A 22,356-nucleotide genomic window follows, 5' to 3' on the forward strand; every position below is an offset into this window, starting at 1 on the left:
CTAACACAGAAATGAAATGATACAGTAGGTGTCAAGGCATTCAGATTTTGAGAGTGTGTTTCTCCAAAGTAAATAATGGACACATTCCTTCATAAACCTGAACTTGACAATGTAAAAATTGTGGCCCTCAGGGCACCTGTGTGGCTCAGTGGGTTAAAGCCTCTGCCTTCAGCTCAGGTCATGATCTCAGGGTCCTGAAATCGAGTCCCACTTCGGGCTCTCTGTTGGGCAGGGAGCCTGCTTCCCCTTCTCTCTCTCTGCCTGCCTCTCTGCCTACCTCTCTGCCTACTTGTGATCTCTCTCTCTGTCAAATAAATAAAATCTTAAAAAAAAAAATTGTGGCCCTCTTCTGTCCCTGGAGGGAGCAGCCCTCTACTTTCTGAGGAGTGTTTGACTAAGGGACAGTGATTTTGAGAGTAATAGTAGCAACAAATCAAGACTATGCTTCAAAGGATGATTTTTCTCCCATTACCTAGATGATAAAATGTGTTCTCTAGAACAAGGGCTGTTAGCAGATGGTAACTTTCTCTCACAGATATTATTCAGCCATTCAAACACTTGTTAATGTATATGTTCAAGAATGTAACACTGTATTCAGTTAAGTATTCATCCAAAAAGAGTCTATTTATTACTACTTATAATCTAGTACCACAAGGAGGTGATATGCAGAAACCTGAAAGGAAATGTTTTCTAAAAATTGTCCAACTGTAAAACTATCTCATCTGTGTCACAAATAAGGAGACTACAGGCTAGTGAAACAGAAATTACTTGATTAATTTGTTTGGAGAACAGGAAGATATTTGTTTTCATTTTAATATATATTTAAGTTATATATAACTCCAGGGGTTATGATTCCATATCTTTGCCACATAAGACTTATTTGAATGTTGTCATGTTGTGTGAAATTGTGGATATTTTATGTTTTTCCTCCATTTGTGGTGTATGTCTGGGATATAAAAGGGGAGCAAAATTCCCTAGCTAGAAACTCAGTATTGGGGCTCCTGGGTGGCTCAGTGGGTTAAAGCCTCTGCTTTCAGCTCTGGTCATGATCCCAGGGTCCTGGGATCGAGCCCCACATGGTGGGGGGAGGTGTCTCTGCTCAGCAGGGAGCCTGCTTCCCCCTCTCTCTCTGCCTGTCTCTCTGCCTACTTGTGATCTGTCAAATAAATAAAATCTTTAAAAAAAAAAAAAGAAAGAAAGAAAAAAGAAACTCAGTGTTGTGTGATTCATTTATGATTGCAGTGGGAGAAACTACAGATGACCACGAGCGAAAGGAGGAAAATATTCTGCTCTGTCACATTCCACGTAATTGCGATCACCTGTGTGGTTTGGTCTTTGTATGTGTTAATAGATCGGACGGCAGAGGAAATCAAGCAAGGCAACGATAATGGTAAGAGCACGTCTTATTTCCTTTTTCTCCTCTTGGATTCTCTGGTGACACCAGAGGTGGGCGGGGATCCTACTTCCCTGTTAGATCTTCAAGTGTGATACACCAGCAAAAGACAGTACCAGCAATTGTCTTCTCCAGTTATGTTATAAATACTTGGATCAGATATCCAGGGTTCCCCAGCTGAGATACAAGATTCATCAAGTCCAGTAAACCTCAGTAGGGACAAATATAGAGAAGCCATCCATCACTTCAGGCTTTTCAGGAGCTAAGGATCCTGTTCTGCCTGATGTGAAAAGACAAACAGTTGTGAAAGTGGAAGGGTTTTTTTTTTTTTTTTTTCATTTTATTTAGTTCACCATAGTTGTTGCTTCTTTTAAAACATGAGTAAGATGATACTTTGGTAGAGAATATGTTGTAGTTTATCAATTAGTACCATATAATTTGATTGAGTAGATTAACACTATTGTTTGAAATTTAAGCCATGCTGAGTTAAATTGTGAAGGATGATGTCAAATCTGCAAAGAAAGACATTTAAAAATCGTTAAGACAGATTCCAACATCTGAAATGGATAGGTTCTTTGAAATAGAGGGGAAAAGAGGTGGTCTATCTTTACTTTTGGTACTCAGCTCATTTCTCATCAGGCTCTATCCGCTTCTGTGTGTGGCCTAAATCAAAGCTGGTAAAAAAGTGAGAAAAATTACCTGAACCACCCCCACCGTTCACCCTGAAAAAAAAAAAAATCCCACAATATTAGGCCACTGGTGAATTTAAAAAGAGAAATTGTTCAGATGCTAATACTGTAAGTTTATAGTGTTCTAAAGTGTGCCTCCCTAAAAAAAAAAAAAAGAAAAAAGAAAAGAAAAAGGGGAGAGGAAGTGAGGGAATGAAAGAGGGAAAAGAATATCAATAGGGAAAGTTGTTATTCTGCATTTCTTTGTCTGGATTCAGTAACGGAAGGGACGGATGTTCCATGCTTACGCTTGCCCGCATGGTGGCAGCAGTGAGCAGCGGCAAGCGCTCTCCGGGGCGCTGCAGAAGCCCCGTGGGATGAAGGGACTGTGAGGACCTGTCTGGTCGGATGCGGATGCGCGGGGACGTGGTTTACGTAGTTTAACTGTGTGTGTGGGCGGGGAGGGGGGGCAGGTGGGTGACGGACCTGCAGTTCTCGCTCTCCTGAATGAGAATAAAAGCTAGAAAAACAGGTGCGGGAGGTTTTGTTGTTTTTCAGTTCAATATTACATTGACATCTACAATTCTTGAGCGTTTACAACTACATTCTACATTATTCCTGAGATATTGGATTAAAAAATGTCTGTTACATCCCTATTAATGTTTCCTGAGGATAGGACCCCCTTCTCCTTTTTATTTAACCCAAGTCCCTATAGTTACAGGTACAGCCCCAAACTAAGTAACAGAAAGTGTGCCATACACACAGCAGTGTGTCCTGTCCTAGGCACCTGTCCTAGACATAACAAGAAGCAATCATGAATGCTTCATATGTAGACAGTTCTGAACCTCTCTCTCCCACATTACTCAATCCTACCTCTGAGACAGAGTAGGATCATTCATCCTGCAGTGAACAGGACTATCTCAGCTTCAGCCATCAGAGTCTCCAGAACCCAAGAAACCCATGAACCCAAGCTTCCTTCCATTTATCTCATTCTACCTGCTCATTCTCTAGTTCCCTTGGATACCCACGCCTTCCGTTGTCATTTCCATGTTGGTAACCAAGCCACACATTTATCTCCAGCTCATACTGCACTCCATCCAGATCATGCATCTACCTCCTGAACCTCTCCATTTAAAGGTATTCCAAGCGATACACAGTGGCTCAGTCGTTAAGCATCTGTCTTTGACTCAGGTCCTGATCCCAGGGTTCTGGGATCGGGCTCCCTGCTCTTTGGGAAGCCTGTTCTACCTCTCCCACTTCCCCTGCTTGTGTTCCCTCTCTTGCTGTCTCTCTCTGTCAAAAAAAATAAATAAAATCTTGGTTTTTTTTAAATAAATAAGGGTTTTCCAAGCACCCCAAACTTAGTGGGTCCAAGCTCATTATCTACTGCCACTGACCACCCTAACACCTGTGAGGAGACATTACTAACACCTGTTACCAAATCCCGTCAGGTTTTCATTCCTCATCTCCCTCTCCCCTGCTTCCACCCTCATTCAGTCACCAGATCTTATTACTCTACCTCGTAGGCCTCTGGAATCTGTCCTGTCTCTCCTTTCCCACTGCTCTCATCCTTTTGCAAACTCTCCTATCTTTTACTTGAAAACTGCAACAGCTTCTTTACTGGACTTTCTCCATTTCTGTCCACCTTTAACCCAAGCTCATTAATGTACTCACTGCAAATTTACAAAAATTTACGCATCTCATTACACCCTATACCTAGTCATTACTCTTAAAACACATCCCAAATTCTTCAGTGGGACTGTACTGTCCCCACCCCCACCCCGCCATGACCTGGTTGTAGCCATTTATTGTGAACATTCCATCAGCTCTGCAGATTTATGTCTGGACCCTTGCTCAGTATTCCCCTCGGAATGAAACCTTTCCTCCATCTTCTGTCCACCACACACTCAGACAGTGTTTCTGTGTTCTCACACACCTCCCTAACCCCCATCAGCATTTGCAGTTTACTTCAAATATCACCCTTCTGGGACACCTGGTTCAGCTCTCTTAGCTGAATAATTGGTACTACCACAGTGGTTCTCAAAATGTGGTCCCTGGGACCCACGGCATCCACATCACTGGGCACTTGTTAGAAATGGAAATTCTTGGCCTCTCCACACCCCAGACTTACGGATCAGAAATTCTGAGGATGGAGCCCAGCAATTAGTGCTTAAGAAGCGAAGAGGTGGGCTGCCTGGGTGGCTCAGTAGGTTAAGCCTCTGCCCTCAGCTCAGGTCATGATCTCAGGGTCCTGGGATCAAGTCCTGCATCAGGCTCTCTGCTGGGCAGGGAGCTTGCTCCTTCTCTCTCTCTCTACTTGTGATCTCTCTCTGTCAAATAAATAAAATCTTTAAAAAAAAAAAAAAAAAAAGAAGCGAAGAGGTGATTCTGATGTCCTCTAAGTGTTGAGAATCATGTGCTCACCTAGCATCCTACACTTACCCTGTCCCACCCTCAATCACTCCATTTTTGACTGCATATTTGAATTACTGGGAGTTTCTAGACCCTACAAAGTCAAGTCTCATCCCCAGAGATTTAGCTTTAATTATCCCTTATGTCATTCTTTTTCAGACATGTTACGAAGCTCTGCCCTACCAGGGAACTTACCACACACCATTGTAGTTGCTCATTTAATTGTAATTCTCCTGACACCAATAGAATGAGCTCAGAGCAGGCCCCACAGTGTCTGTCTTGCTCATCACCAGCACATCGGGTGAACACTGCACCGAGGGTACTAGTCAACTTTGTAGAAGGAATGATGAAGTGTGAATGCCTCAGACCCACACTTTCCTACCTTTTATCTTTCTTTTAGGATTTTTCTTCAAAATGTTTTGGCTTTTTCCTTTCTCAGTCCTGGGAGGATACAGGATCTCAGACCAGAGTCTCCCAATGAATTGTCACTCAGGGCCCTCAGTCAGATTTCCCAAAAGAAGAGGTTGAATGATAAGCAAAGGCTGGCTTTATATATAGTCAAGGGTCTGCTTTCTGCTGTATACTTTTCAAAGTTATTTTCAGTTTCTTAACAGCAAGTGAAAATGAGATAACTTTTGTCTTCAAAAGCTCTTCAGGGCTTTTGAATTAAGAAGGAAGGTATTTATCAGGAAGCAGTGTCCATGACTATCCCTCCAGAGCTACTGGTCAGGAGGACAGCACCTAACTCGGGTAATTTCCGGTGGAAACTATAGTGACTTCTGCAAAGGGAATCATCTGTCCTTATGTCCAAGTTGTATTTAAAACGTGACTTCCCAAAGCTTACATTTCATGGGTCGTGTGGGCATCTCTGTCAGTTGGGATTATGTTCAACTCCCTTTGGCACTTTGGGACCGTGTGGGCTAAGCCTGGATTTACTTTTAAAATTTGAAAAAACTGCTTAATTTAAAAGCCAAAATATTTTAAATCTGCCTTGAAAACCTTCAAAAACACTTGACGAGGAACAAATTGTCCTCCCTTAACCCAAATTGAGGTTGAATATAAAACAGCAAAATTTTTTGTATTGTAATAACAATAGTGGAGAGAAAAAAAATTCATGCGTTTTAAATGGTTGTTCTTTTAAACTAAATAAGTCTGCTGCCCGACAGCTCTTTCACTTTTTAAAAAAATTTTTTTTAAAGAATTTATTTATTTATTTGACAGACAGAGATCACAAGTAGGCAGAGAGGCAGGCAGAGAGAGAGGAGGAAGCAGGCTCCCTGCTGAGCAGAGAGCCCCATGCAGGGCTCGATCCCAGGACCCTGAGATCATGAACTGAGCCAAAAGCAGAGGCTTAACCCACTGAGCCACTCAGGTACCACCCTGTTCTTTTACTTTTCTATCACCTGTAATGACAAAGAAATTTAAAAGAAAAAAATCAGAGTCTCGGTATTTAAAACTTTAACACCCTGGATTACCCATCGCCAGCTCTAATTTGGGAAAGCAATCCTCCCCCTGCCTTATCTTTACATACTAAAAATGCTCCAGTATAATATTTGTGCGTTAGGGGGGGGGGGCACAGAAACACAGACCAGGAAAACACAACCGTTTATACTGGTAGAGAGACTGTAGGTGCAGATCAGTTTTTAATGGCAGTACAGCTGACAGAATATGTTTAGCATGTACAGCAGCGAGATTAGACAATTCTGTGATTTCAAAATGCTCGCACAGTTAAGGGCAGTTCCCCTCTGTCACCACACAAAGCTATTACTGGCCTGTAGTAATCCCCATGCTGCACTTGTCATCCCCGTGACTTCTTGTAAGGGGGACTCGATGCCTCCCCTCACCTGCTCCTGCTTTTTCCTCCCACCCCTCCCCTCTGGCAACCACCGTTTGTTCTCTGTATTCATCAGTCTATTTCTGGCTTTTGTTTGTTTAGTTTTGCTTTTCAGATTCCACATATAATTGAAATCCTATGGCAGGTGCAGATTTTAGCCTTGCCCCAGAACTATTTAAATGCATACAACGCAAGGGACTGACATAACAATTTTTTTTTTTTTTTCATATCACTGACTCACTTGTGAGCCTCTGCGTATCTCCAGGGCAAGGGTCTTGCTTCGTTATTCAGGGAGCATTTAGTATTGCTAGAGGTTCAGAGAACTGCTGCCAGCTCTGGCTGACCCCAGCAGATGACAACTATGGCTGGTGCTATATTCTTTGACTGTTAACATCTGCTTCGAGGAGGTCTTCAAAATCACTTCCCAGCAATTCATACAATGTGTTCCTTCGAGCCCTGCTGGTTAAGCATTCCTTTTTATATGTAATTATATGTGCTGTTACTGTTAAGCCAAATATGATAAACACTGACTTGAGCTCCTTGTTAGAAGGCCAGGGTCTAGTTCTTCCTTGGTCACGGACCACTTACCTTGAATGAAATAACCAATCTGACACTCAAATTTCTCATTTGTAAACCTAAGTTGGACTGAATACCCTTCAAAGGTTCTTTCTGAGCCATTTTTCAAAGACACCAAGAACTTGACCTTGCATCAAATAAACTGAAACACTGTGTTTATACAAACACTGCACATATATATTTGCATAATTTAAATATATTTATTTTTGTTATATATATTCATATTTGTATATATTTGTGTATTCGTATCTTTACTCATGGTGAATATTACCATTAAAACAAGCTAAGAAACATGTTACAAATATGTGAAACAGTTTTTTTTTTTAAATAATTTATGCAACCAAAGAGAAGCAACCAGGACAAAAGGAGAAAACCACCCCCCATCCAGCCCTACCACTCATACACACCCTTACACAAACACATTTTATAACTCTGCATAACCTAAACACCCAGCCAAAAATATCCCAACTTACCGATGAGATGCATTTTCTAAATATATATTGTCCCTGCAGCTGATAAATGAGACACGTTCTCTTCTGCTGCTTAAGTCTTTTTAGACACAGCACACTCCCGGTGTCTCCAGTTACATGATGTGCTATACGTAAGGTAGGCAGAATACTCGAGAGTCTCAATTTAAAAGATGGAGGAGAGAGTAGATATCACTGTTTTAAAGATGAGGAAGAAATTTGCCTCATCTGCGGCTTTACTATAAACACCCACCTGGGAGCTTATGGTTTACCCAATTTGACTTAAAGAGAAAAGAAAGAAAGAAGATGTTACAGGTGACCCTGCATGTGTTCCTCCAGTGGAGAGAGCTGGGAAATATATTTTATGAGAAACAATATAGCTAGACAAGAAATGAGTTTGAGTCAAAAGTAGATCCATCCCAGTTTACAAACCATTGCTCTTGTACTCTGAAAGTGTGGCATCAATATTCCCTAACAAATAATACACACAGTTCCACTTCAACATTTCAGGACCTTTTCGTTGATTTTCAGTGAGATTTCCGAGCTTTTCTCTGTGAAGGGAATTACCAGCTGGGAAGGATGCCCAGCGCCACAGGGTGAGGAACTGGAGTGCAGACTAAATACCGCGGCCTGTCTGGCAGCTGACTGGACTTTCTTCTCCCCTCGTTCTGGAGATTTTCATTGCCTGGAGTCCAGAGGGGACATCCAAAGGTTGAAGCCCATCCAAGTCAGAAAGGTCTTAGTTGTAGGCACCAGGGAAAGCTTTGCTCTTGATCCACAACTCAGAGCAGCCAAAGATACGTAGCATTTAAATCACTCAGCAACAATAACCTGCATTTACACAGCACCGTCTACGTCAAGAACTATTCATTTAATCCACACTAACAGCCTGCTGAGGTAAATACTACCACTACCTTCATTTTTAACTCATCAGTTATCTTCTGCCGTATCACAAACTATCCCCAAACTTACTGACTTCAAACCACACGCATGTATTGCAGTCCAAATTCTGCAGACTGGCTGAATGTTTCTCCTGGCCAGGGCCTGCCTGGCTGCTCTCCGAGGGTTCACCTCTGTGCCTGCCAAGAGCTGGCACGTGGGCTGGCTGCTGTATCATCAGCAGGGCCACCTCTACCTGTCTCGCAGTGGGCACGCTGTTGGCCAGATGATACAAATAACTGAGCTGTGTTTTTCATCACATAAGACTTGATGGTCCTGCCTTCTTCACAGGGCTCTTCGTGTTTAAAAGAGGAGCAAGAGAGGAAACCACACACACAAGGGGAACAACTGGGAAGTGTCTGATGTGTTGTATTTGCTATTGTCCTACTGGCCCAAACAAGTCACGTGCGGCCACAGCCAGAGTCAAGGAGAGCGGGGGATGGGAACCAAAGGACCCAGTTACAGGGAGGCAAGAGCCAAATGGGAGTATTTCTGAACAAGCTACCAACGATGAGCAAACTGAGACCAAAGAGAATACCAGATAACAGGCTCTCCATACCTCAAGGAAATAAAACAATGATCTGAATTAGGATGAAGATGTAAAGACTGACGTGGCTGATTGTTAGGCATTAAACCCATAATCCTTGGGGCCCCTGGGGTGGCTCAGTCTGTTGAGCATCTGACTCTTGAACTCCTCTCAGGTCTTGCTCTCAGAATTGTGGTTAAGTTTGACTCCCATGTTGGGCTATCTAAAACAAACAAACAAAGACCATAATCCTCAGGAATGAGTGGCGATTTTACATAGGAAAAGTCTTTGAAAAGCCATTAACTGTAATAAGGGATACCCTGTTGGGGTTTGGTCTGCAAAGCAATTAAGTAAAAGTTTCAATTATTTGGGATATAGGTATTTCTTAGTCAGGAAGGAGGGGGCTTCTGGGAATGAAGATGAAGTAATAGTGATTGTAAATGAGATAAAAGACAGTTTATCAATAAGCTATAGTCTCAGGTTCCTGAGGGGGAAGTGCCCTTAAATAGTCCCAATCCATGTCTCCTCACCCAATGGAAAATGCAATGAGGAATATCTGAAAGAATTTTTTTATGTGAAAAAACAATTTACAAATTGCACTCTTTCATTCATTTTTATTTTTTATTCAAATTCTAGAAATAATTACTTTATCTGGCATCCCCAAGTTTTCCTCTCCGGCTTCCTAGAAGAATCTTGCACAGACTCAGAATCCCAAGAGCCTATGATGAGCTGAAAGCTGCATTTGCTTTTTTATGCCTGACAGAGTTTTACTTGCTCTTTAAATAAACTTCCCTACAACTGAGGGCTGGTTTCTGGGGGCTTTGGTAGCAGTGCACATTCAGGCAGATATAATGTGGCATTTTGATTCATCTAACTCTACTTTATGAAGTCTTCATTATCATATTACAGGTCAAATCTACAGACCCATCTTAAGCCTTTCACAGAAAACCTATTAGCATGCTGATTGTCTGGGGAAGATAGTGCAGCCCTCCAGGACCGCATCACATAACACCCAATTAGAGAAAGGAGGCCTGGTAGAATTTCTATTTAAAGAATTTAAAGAATTTATTTAAAGAATTTATCTTTCTATTTAAAGAATATATTTCTATTTAAAGAATTTCTATCTATCTTTCTATTTAAAGAATTTATCTATTATTTATTTGACTAATAGATCTATTAGATCTATTAGTCAAATAGATTTGACTCTATTTAATAGAGTCAAATTTATCTATTTATCTATTATGAGGGATGAGAGAAGACTTCCATTTCCTTAGAAAATGGTTGTGGACAAGGATGCCTGGGTGGTTCAGTTGGTTAAACGCCTGCCTTCAGCTCAGCGTCCTGGGAGTCCTGGGATCGAGCCCTGTGTTGGGCTTCCTGCTCAGTGGGGAGTCTGTTTCTCTCTCTTCCTCTGCCTGCCACTCCCCCTGCTTTCTCTCTCTCTCTCTCTCCGACAAATAAATAAAATCTGGAAGGAAAGAAGGAAGGAAGAAAAGTGGTTGTGGGCAGAAAACCTACTCCTCTAAGCTCCTTCAATTCCCGCCCAAGAATTTCTAAGCAGTGTTTCCCATTAACGTTTAGGAGGAAGCGATGTAGATAGTTAATTCCTAAACTTACAGAAACTCCTGAAGAAAGATCCCAAGCACAAAGAAAGAAGTACATACAGTCCTTGGGTTTCAGAGAAATGAACAGATGCGAGAATGGCTTCAAGTTGGATTTTCCAAATTCCTCTTCCAACCTGGGCCAGTATAAACACCTCTGTGCTCTTGGCATTTCCAAGGTCAGGTTCCAACTTCAAATATGTATCAGTGAGGACAAAGAACTCCTTCTTTACACAAAGGATCCACAAGGAACAAGATTTTGTGCCTTCTCTTTCCTACCACCCTTCCTTATTGTGTACATTCCTTCTTCTGTACAGAAGACAGCATAGAACTAGTCCAACAAGGTTGAGTATGAAGACAATTTGCTGATTCTCAATAATAAGGAAGTAAACATTCCTTACCAATGGAAAAATTCTCAGAAATCCACTTAGCCCCATGTGTTAGCATCTATTCTCATGGCATCCTTATAGTGAGTTTTTCAAGATAAAATCTTATACCTGCTCAATAATATCTTTATAGAGAACAAAAATCTTGCCCACTTAGAGGCAAAGAGAAAGATCAGACTGTCTCTGAGAGAAGATGGTCATGTGAAAAATGGGTTTGCACCCAAATAGCTTCTGGATGTGGGGTGGGGAGATACTCCATACTCTAAATTTTGTTTAGAATATATATATGGGAATATATGGAGGGCTTTGACTTCCCAAACATATGAAGGAAGAATGACTAGGGGAGAAGAAATTGACTCAGAGAACGTTGTGAAAGAAAGTGGAAGGATCAGACTGAAGAACCAGACTGTCTTCCAGAAATGACAGAGAAAATGGCTAGTTACTCCTGGCCCAGATTCTCAGTTATATTCTGGATTCTCGTCATGATTTCAGGAAGGAGAGGGTAAGGCAAGAGCCGAGTCTTCAGATCATAACACCCATGAAACATAGCTTTGTGGACAAGTGAAGAAAGGCTGGCACCTCCAGTTATATTGAAAAGACTGAGGCAAAGCAATCCAACTTGGAACTTCAAAAGCTTTCTTTCAGCCTTGAAATAGCTACTGAGCAAGGCACTGTGGAAAACAAAGACCAACTGGACATAAATTCTGTGCTTCTCAAGATTATGGGGTAGCAAAGCAAAAATAACTGATTAGAAAGTTAACTCATGCCATAGGTAGAAGAAATAACTTGAAACTGGAAAAGTGCTAAAATTTATTTCCAGCTGGAAAATGTTGCTGAGCTGGGTTTTGTAGACCTGCAGAAACAAGGAAGCAAAACCACAGGGAAGAAATATCATGGACAAAGCCACAGAAATGGAAAACCTCCAGGCACTTACTGAGAACAGCCAGTAGTGTGATTTAGCAGACAGAGGGGAAAGTTAGACGTAATGCATGGATACATCTCCCCCCCAAATGGGAGATAAAGTACATGTTTCCTCCAGCTTGCCTGTGGTTAATAAATTCCAAATACATAGAAACTACTGATCAAGAGAGTAGCCAAGAACAAAAATCCTTCTAAATTTGGAGAACTCTAAGATAACTAATTTGCATATTGAATCCTCCCTGAAAATTTCCTAATAAAGAAGCTTAAGTGATTATCTTCCCCAAGAATTCTCAACCTCAGCACTATTGACATTTTGGACTGGGTAATTCTTTGTTGGGGAGTGCTGTCCTACACACCGCAGGATGTTTACATAGCATCTCTGGCATCTATTTACTAGAAGTCGGTAACACCCTAGCCCAACACAAGGTGTAACAATAACCAATATCTCCAGACATTACCACATGTCCCCTGAGGAAAAACCAGTGATCTGACAACCACGACCCTTGGGAATTGCGAGTCTACCCTGAATCTGTATGTCAGATGATTGTTCTTGCATAAGTGGAGCTGACGAAGGAGCTAAACAAGCCCTAGTATCTCTTTTCTTACAGAAGCTTAAAGCAAATACAGCTGTTAAAAAATATAGGTGGGACATTTCCTAGAACTCTATTCATTGTTGTAAGGAAAAGTAAATAAAACCCAAAGTAGAATCATAAGACTTTGAAAAATTGGGATTTCTAACCAACACTTCCCGTTCCAACATACTGAACCGAGCCTTTCACAGGAATGGAGACAGCCATCCTCCACACCATCTTGGTGTTGGCAAGAGATGGACTCTTGACAATCGTGTATTTAACATTCCTAGCATGTGTGGCCTAAATATTGTTAGAGTTAAGAAACTCCTGTGCAAGTTTTAAAAATTGTGAGAGCCAATTTCTAGTTATGATGGTACAAATTAAAAAAAAAAATTGATATCTGAAAAAGTGGTGGTTCTTAGTGACAAAAAGACTTATGAAACAAAAATGACTAAAGTACTACATTTTATGCTTGTCTTTATTAATTCCTTCTCTCTCTGGCGAGATGTGGCAGCTTCTTTCTTTCATTTTTTTTTTTTCCTTTTAATTTTAAAGGGAATGAGGGTGGGGAGGGGCATCTGTATGTACAATCCTACAGAAGTGCCTATTACTTTACCTTCTTAAAAAGATTTTAAACTCATTCTTTCACTTAGTATGTTCACTCTCTTTCCTTAAAGATTTAGCTCTAAGGAATAAATGTCAAAATAAGTATCAACAGTCCAATATCATCTGATAACCATGGTAGGTACTTGATGCTACCAAAAAAAAAAAAAAAAAAGTTCATTATAGTAATAGGTACAGAGTTTCTTCATGTAGAATTTTTCCCTTTCTTTTTTCATGTACAATTTTAAGAGTATGTTTAAGAGTTTAAAGCAATTAAGCAAGTTGGGTTATAATTTTTACTGCCTGTTAACAATACATCCCTTATCCACAAAAGTTAGCAGGCAGGCATGGTCTTTTGAAGGAGTCATAGAAAAAAATTACCAAACTCATTGATAATGACTTGGTGATAACATTCTCTCTTTTTTACTTCAAAGGTGTCCTTGAATGGCCATTTTGGACAAAACTCGTTGTGGTGGCTATCGGCTTCACGGGAGGTCTTGTCTTCATGTATGTACAGTGTAAAGTCTACGTTCAGTTATGGCGCAGGCTGAAGGCTTACAACCGAGTGATCTTTGTGCAAAATTGCCCAGACACTGCCAAAAAGCAGGAGAAGAACTTCTCATGTAACGTAAACACGGACATCAAGGATGCCGTGGTAGTGCCTGTATCACAAACAGGTACCAATTCACTGCCATCTGCAGAGGGCAGCCCCCCGGAGGTTATACCAGTGTGACAGGACCAGTGGGGAGTTTCTTCACTGAAGAATATCTTTCTAGCCCTTAGCCACTACACATGACAGAAGTGATCCTGAAGTATTCACTCTCTTTATCTTCTTTCTCCAACTGACTCATTTTTCCTTACTTGGCTCAAAAAGGGGACCAAAAGACCACCAAATGACCAGGATCCCATGAAGCAGTCCAAAGTGTGATACGGAAATGTGAAGTTTGTTAGAGAGTGATTTCTAAGACAATTAAGAACCAATGGAGCAAGGAATGCTCTTAGGCAGTGACGAAAGCCTAAATGGACCCACATCTTCATAGGAGCAGGATCAAGTTTAAGAATACAGACTTGAATTGCAATGTGTATTTCTTCTAAGGCCTCGTAATGTTAACTATCTCATCTGGAAATAAGAAACATACTTGGTTTTAAGCTTGAATTTGTCTGCATTGTCCTTAAGTCATATCTGAAGCAAACTTGGAGGATGCATATTTTGATATTCATACTTTGACAGCTAACAGATTTTTATGGCTATAGTGGAGTCCAGTTGTTTTAACAGATGCATGTTTTTAAAATAGATGCAATACACATTTGAAGGTATTAATACTTAGAATTACGTTCAAATCATGAACAGAAGATTTGCAGTTTTGGGGTGTAATTAGTGCTGTTAAATACCCACAGAAGCTGAAATCAACTATCAGGTCCTGCATTTTATCTGGTCCCCATAAAACAGTGTTGTCCAACAGAAATGAAATGTGAGCCCACAAATGCAGGCCACATGCATACATTTAAAATGATCCAGTAGCACCATTAGAAAAAGTAAAAATAAGTAAGTGAAATTAATTTTTATATTTCACTTAACACTTTATATCAAATTATTTCAATGTCATGAATATTAAAAATTAAGATATTTCACATCCTTTTTCATAAACCACAATTCAAAATCCAGTATGAATTTTATCTTTATGGTATATCTTAATTTGAATTAATCATATTGTTTAGCACAGCCCTAAAATTAGAAGCACAGCCTCTGCTTCATTAAACAGTTGCATATTTCAAAACAGCAGCTCAATTCATTCTTTTATTCAAAGGCTCACAAATGTTATAGTTTTAAAAGCACTAAATTAATTAAAAGCACTAAATGTATCAAATGAAATAACCTGGTTGGTTAGAGAGCTGAACTTACCATTTCTCTAGAGGGTGAAAAAATGAAAGTATAGAAAGATATAATGATCTACCTGTGGCAAAGTTCTGAAATTAACTTGTTTGCTACTATGAAGCACATAAGATAAGGAAGCAAAAAATATTTTTGTTAAGTCGAATGTGGAGGGTTTTTTTTTTAAATCCACATGTGGTATCAATTTGATAGATGAGTAGTTTTGACTAAGCATTTGGACTATTTTAAAAAGCTGACAGTATTTCCCTTGCTCAGCTGGGAAGTAAAGATATTCAACAGATTCTGTGGTAAGTAATAAACTGAGTTGTTTAGGTTTGGCAGTTCAGTTGATTATTGTGTTCTTTGCATATTCATGTAAAACTGAAGCGTGAATGATATTGTAGTGAGCTAGATTAATGATTATAGAGTTTGTGACCCGTCAAAGAAAGATGTCTCACATTTAAAAAGGTGACTTATTTTTGTTAGCTGTTGTATTTATTATTGTGAAAAGGCAGTCACGATGGCCATAAGAACCAAAGCATGGGTATCGCATTGCACAAACCCGGGTATCACATTGATGCACTTTGTAATTATCAGTGTGCTTGTTCCTCACGGATTATCATAGAAAAAAGGAGAAGAAAATAACCTTTTAATGAGGAGAAAGATATGAATATTAGTAGTGGCTGACACTGAGTCCAAATAGTCCCAATTCCTAGAAATAAAGAAAAGGTAAACAATGTCAACTTTGTGTGTGTGTGTGTGTGTGTGTGTGTGTGTGTGTGTGTGTGTGTGATTTTACGTGTGTACATGAGAAAAACATTAAGGGTTTTGGCCAGTCAGGAAACAAAAGGTTTAAAACTCATCTTTCTTAAAACTTGTTGTGGAGGGTATGGACTAAACGCACATGGAAAACAAAGCTGAAGTAACTAAGGAGAACCATAATAATTTCTGCACAAATAAGGACCTCTTGTAATAATAAAATATCTTTGAACCTTAAACAAACTAAACTTTGTATTAACTTCTTAAATTTCCATTTCAAAAGTTTAAGATAAATACTCATGAATAACTAAACTTTGAGTGATTTAACCATGGCACCTTACCCAATAGATTAACCTTGATAGGATTTTTGTTTATTTTCCTAAGCTTTTTTTTTACTAATCCATGTTTCCCAGAGCTTAACAACAGAAGTGTGTTGTTTACAATATTCTGGTGGGGAGAGGGAAGGAGGGGTAATCTGTCACCAGCAAGCAATGAAATCTTGATTTCTCTTTTGTTTGCTCTGGAAGGAAAAGGATTATTGACCTTAATTACCACCAAAAATGCTGTGTAAATTCTAAGACCTAAATAAGCAAGATAGGTAAGTGCATAGCTCATTTCTCAGTGGAAGATGATTGGCTAAAGAAGGCTTGTTTATTAACGGCTAGTAACATTAAGAAAACATTTCTAGAATGAAAAGTAAAGATAAGCATTACTGTCTTAACCCTAAAATATGATATGGTATTTTAATACCATACCTAAATTCTCAATATTAACATGTACAGGCTTTGACCTTCTTGTAATGAGAAAATAACATAGCTCTCTAAGAGGTTAAGTTAGCTTTTTATTCTGCTATTCTTCTGAACTTTATAAACCCTGAACTCCTGAATTTAAATCTTTTAACAAGTTTTCCTGCAATAGTTGTTTATGGTTCAAACGATCGGGAATAACGATGTGCATTTAAAACTCAATATTCATTTCCTTTTCTATTCTGTGTGGCAACTGCCCTTTCAATGAAAGGATTTGGCTTTGTGACAATACTTTGTGGACTGGACATACCCTTCAAAAACTACACTCTAGAAGGACAATTTTTTTTTGAAGCATGTTTACCTGCTCACGTAAGAAGTAAAATGGAAGTGAATCAAAGGACTGAAATCAAAGAATGAACAACGCAATTCTGTTAAAAACCCTGGCTTTTTATAGTCATGCATCTGATAATATCAATACCATAAACCACAGACATTTATGCTGTTAATTTTTAAAAGAACTCTCACTTTCATTGTATCAAAGATCGAATTGAAAAGAAGTGAAATCCCAGTATTTTTTTAATAAAGTCCAAAAGGCAATTAAGCTTAATACAAGCAAAACAAAAATGAAAAATTAAAAAAAAAATCAAAGCAAAAATGATCCAATCTACATGGGATACAGCAATGGAGAAACTGAAGATAGGTATATACTGAAGGAGTCTCTCAAAATGCCCCAGGATTAAATCTCACTCTGAACTGCTATTACGTGATTACTGTCCCAGACAGCTGCATTTATCTTGTTTTGCAAAAAGTCCTTAGGTACCCCTAAAACATCGGTTTGGCTGGAAAATTAGCTCATTAGAGCAATGACATCATTAAGATACTCTCATTGTCAAGGGGGTGTGGTGGGAAAGATTCCTGACAGTTTACCTTTCCCTACCTTGGCAATCAATATTTTGGAACAAAGTAGAGCTCTTTACACTTATTATCATTATTGTAGTTGTTATGTAATAATTGTATAGGACTTTAATTAAGAAAGATGAAAAACCTTTTTTCTTTCCTTAAGTCAGCCCAAAGGTGCTATTTTACATATCAATACAGCTCAAAGGAAGTACTGTTATTTTGGGCTGCAGTGTTTCCTCCAAATCTGAAGAAAGCCCATTTTGAAATTGGAAATTGCATTAAAACAAACAAGGAAAAATTATTTTAACTGTGTGCAATTTTTGAGATTGAGCATTTGTACTTTTTTGGTTTTACCTAATTCTCTTGCATTAACAATTTACTGTTTTGTGAATAATGTGTACTAAGACAAATTAAGGAAAATAATTATCTGTGAAAGACTTTGTATATTAAACAAGTGACCTAAACTTTTGTTGTGGTTTCTATACTCTTTGCCTAATTTACCAGCATTTCTGCAGATATGTATGTGCAACATTCAAAAAAACTTGGGTTCTTAAGATTTTATAATAGTCTGTGTTTTTAAGCAGGGTGTGAACATATTACTATTACATTAAAGCCAACATAGGCTGACCAACCCTGATATAGAAAGGAATAAAGAGATGCATTAAGAAGGGAATACTTTAACTCAGGGAAAGGACAAGGCAGGCAGAGTCAACAGTAACCACCAAAGTCTTTAATGGCAAGTGGCAAGGTTCAGCTACTGAAGAAACAGCAAGCCCTTGCTAGAGTCTGACAGTTTATTACTTACAGAGAGAGCAAAGGAAAGGCAAATTGCCATAAGTCTTGTCCCAAGGGAAGACACAAAAAGAAGGCAGGATAGATAAAAGATACAATAATGTGACATAAGGAGTGGGGCACCCTGGTGCTGAGCTGCTGATTCTCTATTGCAGCTAAGCAACTCTGTGGCCTGCAGCCACTCCCTAAAGGGACTCACAGTGGAAAGTCTCATAATTCATCAAAATCCAGAGGCAATGACAAACTGTCTCACATCCTCCTTGAAAGATAGGGAGACAAACATGAAGTGGCCCATGGAAGCTCCTGCATGCCCCATACCCTTGAGTTCCAGAGAGATCACAGGGCACTCATTCTAAAGCTCAGGTTGGCCTGAATCACACTTGGCCAAAGGAGATAAAAAACAAGGTCATTAGGTGTCAGCAGAGCTGTTCCACCGTAGAAACCAGCTTGGCAATTCTAGGAATGGACAAAGGTCTGTGATCTCAAGTGCAGTACACGGGCAAGTGGAAACCAGCTGAGGTTGGAGAAGCAGTCAGGAATCAAATCATTTCAGGTTTCTTTGCCACAGTAGGGAACGTGAATTTTATTTGAAGTGTGACAGATATCAAGGTAAGTTCAGCAATTTTAACAAATCTGCCCTTCTGCATGGGGAAATGTCAATGATATGTGAAGCTGTATGCTTGTAGGAGCAGGGCGTGGAATCTCTTTACCTTCTCAATTTTGAAGCGAACTTAAACCTGCACTAATTAAAACCTCACAAAAAGGGTGGTTAGAAACAGTTATACCCATCAAATAAACAAACCATGAAGAAAGTGACAGAATGATACTGTAACAGTATGAACAAAGGAGCAGCATACTTTAGTGTTACATTTCCAGAAATTCACAAGCAGCTCTGGAGAATGGATTAAAAGGTGCAAGGATGGTGGCATGAGGGCCAGTGAGGAAGCAAATGCACACAGCACAGGCCAAGACAGGGAGGTGGCCAGACATGGGCTGATGTGATTCTCTTTTTGGAAACAGAACCAGAAATATTAACTAAATTAGATTGAGGAGGGTTTGTAAAAAAGAAAGAGAAGAATCAAGGATGACTTACAGGCAGTTTTCTGGTTTGAGAAATTAGGTGAAGAACTTGGGAGAGATTCAATGTTCCTGAGGAGACATAGGGAGTAAGATCCAAAACCAAGTAGGAGTATTTGCCTTTAAAAGGAGAAAAGTTGCTACACCCATGAAATCGAAAGAAAAGAAAATGAGAGTTTGTATTTTCTCAATGATGTATATAAAGAGCTGAATATTGAAGAGGTAAATATTAAAAGTTGAGCTACAACATATGGAAAAAGGTAGTGAAAGAATTATCTTAAAGTTGTAAAGGGAACTTATTACAGAAACAGTAAAATTTTCTCATCGGTACTTAGAATCCACTTGCGATGTGCAAACAGGAACAGAAAAACCTGTCTGATGTTCTCAGCCAAACTGAGCTGCTTGGGAACAACAGGTATGAAGAAGACAGATAACTGAGCACTATTCAGTTGGAGTTTTGAAAGAGGAATACTACGTAGCCCGGGGCAGGATGCAGGGAGGCAACTATTATATCGGAACCTCAACAAAACAAGCTGAACACAGGAGATCGGTGGTGCACAATGAAAGAATGAGGTCAAAGTGTGGAACTTCAGCAATGGAGGGTGATGGGAGCTAGTAAACCCAGAACAGAAGGGCCCATCAAGTTTATGAGTTTCAGGAGCTGATAAGGATCTGGATGTGACCACAGAGAGGCCTCTGATGTGACAGAGAAAAAAACCCGGAAAGGTAAAGCTCACAGTGTTAGATTTGTTACCCACAAGGCTTCTGGAATCAGTGACAGGATTGAAATAGAAGAGAAGAAAACTAAGCCAAGAGCTAAAGTCGAGGAATGGGCAGAAGGTTCCTCTGGGAGGTAAGGTAATAAGGAAAGGGAAACAATGATAGAACTTAAAAGAACTGAGAAAGGGTAGTCAAAGAGGATACCTTTCTATCTCCCGTTCTGGTAGGTGGCGCAAGGGATACAGGAGTAGAAAAAGCTTTTTTTTAAAGTGAACAGAGTCCTAAAGAGATGCCTATGGCGGTGAGGCAAAGAAGTGACTAAGATATTAGGAAAGAGACCATCAACCCCAGAGTTACCTGCTCTGAGCTTAGCCCACACACATGGAGTTCGGCTGGTCAGCAAACTATGGCAAGCAGGCCACATCCAGCCTGCGGCCCACTCTGTGTATGGCCATGAACCAAGAACGACCTTTACATCTGTAATGGGTGGTAAAACACACACAAATACGCAACAGAAATTTCATCTGGGCTGCGGTGACTAGAATATTTACTATCTTGGCTCTTCACAAAAAAACTTTACCAGCCTCCAATTTGCACAGAACTGCCAAGAAAGTGAGCTGCTTTTACTCTGTTCCATGGCCATGGCCTATAGAAGCTATCTTACAAAAACATACTACTGACTGGAAAACAATCTATATAAGGCAGCAAAAGCCATCACTACAGAAAAAACATGTTCTACAGAAAATGATTAAGGATACCACTTAAAAACATTATTCTCTTAGGCTACTCTGGTCCAGCCAGGAGTAATATGGCTGTTACTGCCACATTATTATTATATACAATGATATATAATAAAATATGATTATGAACTACATTATCCTAAATGGTAAAGTCAAGTCATTCATTCAACAAGTATCTACCTATTCTGGTTCCAAACAGTGTGTTTTGTTGTCTCGTTTGCTTTACGGCATAGGGAAAACCAGGGACAAATGTCTGAGGGGGAGGATGATCTGCCATATTCAGAAGTTAGTTTTCTAACAGTGTGCCTTTTTAAATATCAGACAGGATAAAACAGTTCCTATTCTCCTATTCTACAGTTCCTTACTGTAATTTAAAATTCAGTTTTTATAGCCATTTTGAAACAAAAAAAGGACACATTCCACTGACTAAAGAGACAGAAACTTCTATAACCATAAAAAAATAATTCTATTGAGTACTAAAGAAAAGCAAATCAGCATCAGTTAAAACACTGAAAATGAAATAATCAGAACTTTAAGAAGTAAAATTATGAAAATAAATTTTATCTTTAATTTTCAACAATAAAAAACTATTAACATTATAAATAAATTATTAAGTCTTAATTGATATCTAGTTAACTTCTTTCAGCATTAATGTATATTTATTTTCTTGAAAATATGCAAATACATTTACATTGTATCCTTTAGAAAACAGCCTAAAAGATAACTGCATTTAACAAGTTCTATGAAGAACACTCTAACACATCCATGTCTTTCATGATACTTTAAATACCAAATTATGTCATTTAGCCTCTTAGAAGACTAAGTAACACAAATAAATAACACAATTGCAATAATTGATTCTGTAATCATTAGTTGTTTCCACAATTAAAATCCATCATCTTTCATGAGAAAACAGAAAGTAATCCAGTTAACCTGAAATTATTTATCCCCTTTGTCAAAAGATAACAGAATAAGTGTGGGAGGCCAACATCATGAAAATAGTCACCATTTTTTTACTTTATTGTTTAACACTGGCTTAAAGATAATAAAAATAATCTATCTTTTTCCTTGTATATTTCCTAAATATACAATATGTATATTGTATACAAGGAAATATGTATCACATTTCCTTGTCTATTTCCCAAAAATACAATCTATCATTTTCCTTATTTTACTAGGAAATAAAATTGGTGTGATGTTCAAGAGGAAGATTAGTGAAACACTATTACTGAAAGTCAATTTTGCTACCGTCATTGCTCAAGAAGTATCCATAGGACCCTTTCAGCAAACATGCTGCTGTAGAAGCCCCAGAATGTGAGATCAGGGGATCCAAGGTAAACATGAGGGAAAAGATGAAAACATTTTTGTCATTATTCATATCACTCCCCCGGCCCATGAAAGTTGATTAAATGGATCTAAGATTGTGCTTTTATCTCACTATATCTATTTAAGCAACTTAATGTAAATGAAAAGCAACATTCATTTCTAACTGATAATCATAACAGTGTTTTTGAAACTGCAAATGGGATTCTCATGATCAAAGAAGCTACATAGTGAATTCTTGTGTCTATAGTTACTTAACATAATCAGGTCAAATATAACTTGAGGCTCTCATATTATTTACTTTTACTTCAAACAAAGGACAATTAGGCCACTGCTGTCATCTCCTCATCTGAATCACTTGATTCATCTTTTAGTTCCAGTTCCCCTAAATCTGTATCTACAGCTGTAACAGTTTTCTTCTTGCACTTCTTGGGGACCGCATCATTAGCACAAATTTTTCTCATTTTAATGTTTGGCAATTTCTTCAGATCGAAATCCCATTCCCTAAATAAATAAAAGAGACAGTAT

At 39.0% G+C, this 22,356-nt stretch overlaps 2 protein-coding genes across 6 annotated transcripts in view; one reads left to right on the top strand and one right to left on the bottom strand.

Moving 5' to 3' along the window:
* Positions 1–17,640, top strand: part of MARCHF1 (membrane associated ring-CH-type finger 1) — a 323,855-nt gene extending 306,215 nt beyond the window's left edge. For all 4 annotated transcript variants that reach the window (XM_032332614.1, XM_032332613.1, XM_032332615.1 and 1 more), the window contains 2 exons: positions 1,243–1,390; positions 13,333–17,640. In XM_032332614.1, coding sequence (XP_032188505.1) covers positions 1,243–1,390; positions 13,333–13,631 — 447 coding nt within the window. In that variant the 3' untranslated portion in view covers positions 13,632–17,640. The remainder of the gene's footprint in view (positions 1–1,242; positions 1,391–13,332) is intronic.
* A 3,505-nt stretch (positions 17,641–21,145) lies between these two features.
* TMA16 (translation machinery associated 16 homolog) overlaps positions 21,146–22,356 on the bottom strand; it is a 35,476-nt gene continuing 34,265 nt past the window's right edge. For both annotated transcript variants that reach the window (XM_032332617.1, XM_032332619.1), the window contains one exon: positions 21,146–22,332. In XM_032332617.1, coding sequence (XP_032188508.1) covers positions 22,152–22,332 — 181 coding nt within the window. In that variant the 3' untranslated portion in view covers positions 21,146–22,151. The remainder of the gene's footprint in view (positions 22,333–22,356) is intronic.

The sequence above is a fragment of the Mustela erminea genome, chromosome 2 (assembly GCF_009829155.1).
Source record: "Mustela erminea isolate mMusErm1 chromosome 2, mMusErm1.Pri, whole genome shotgun sequence".
NCBI classification, from domain to species: domain Eukaryota; kingdom Metazoa; phylum Chordata; class Mammalia; order Carnivora; family Mustelidae; genus Mustela; species Mustela erminea.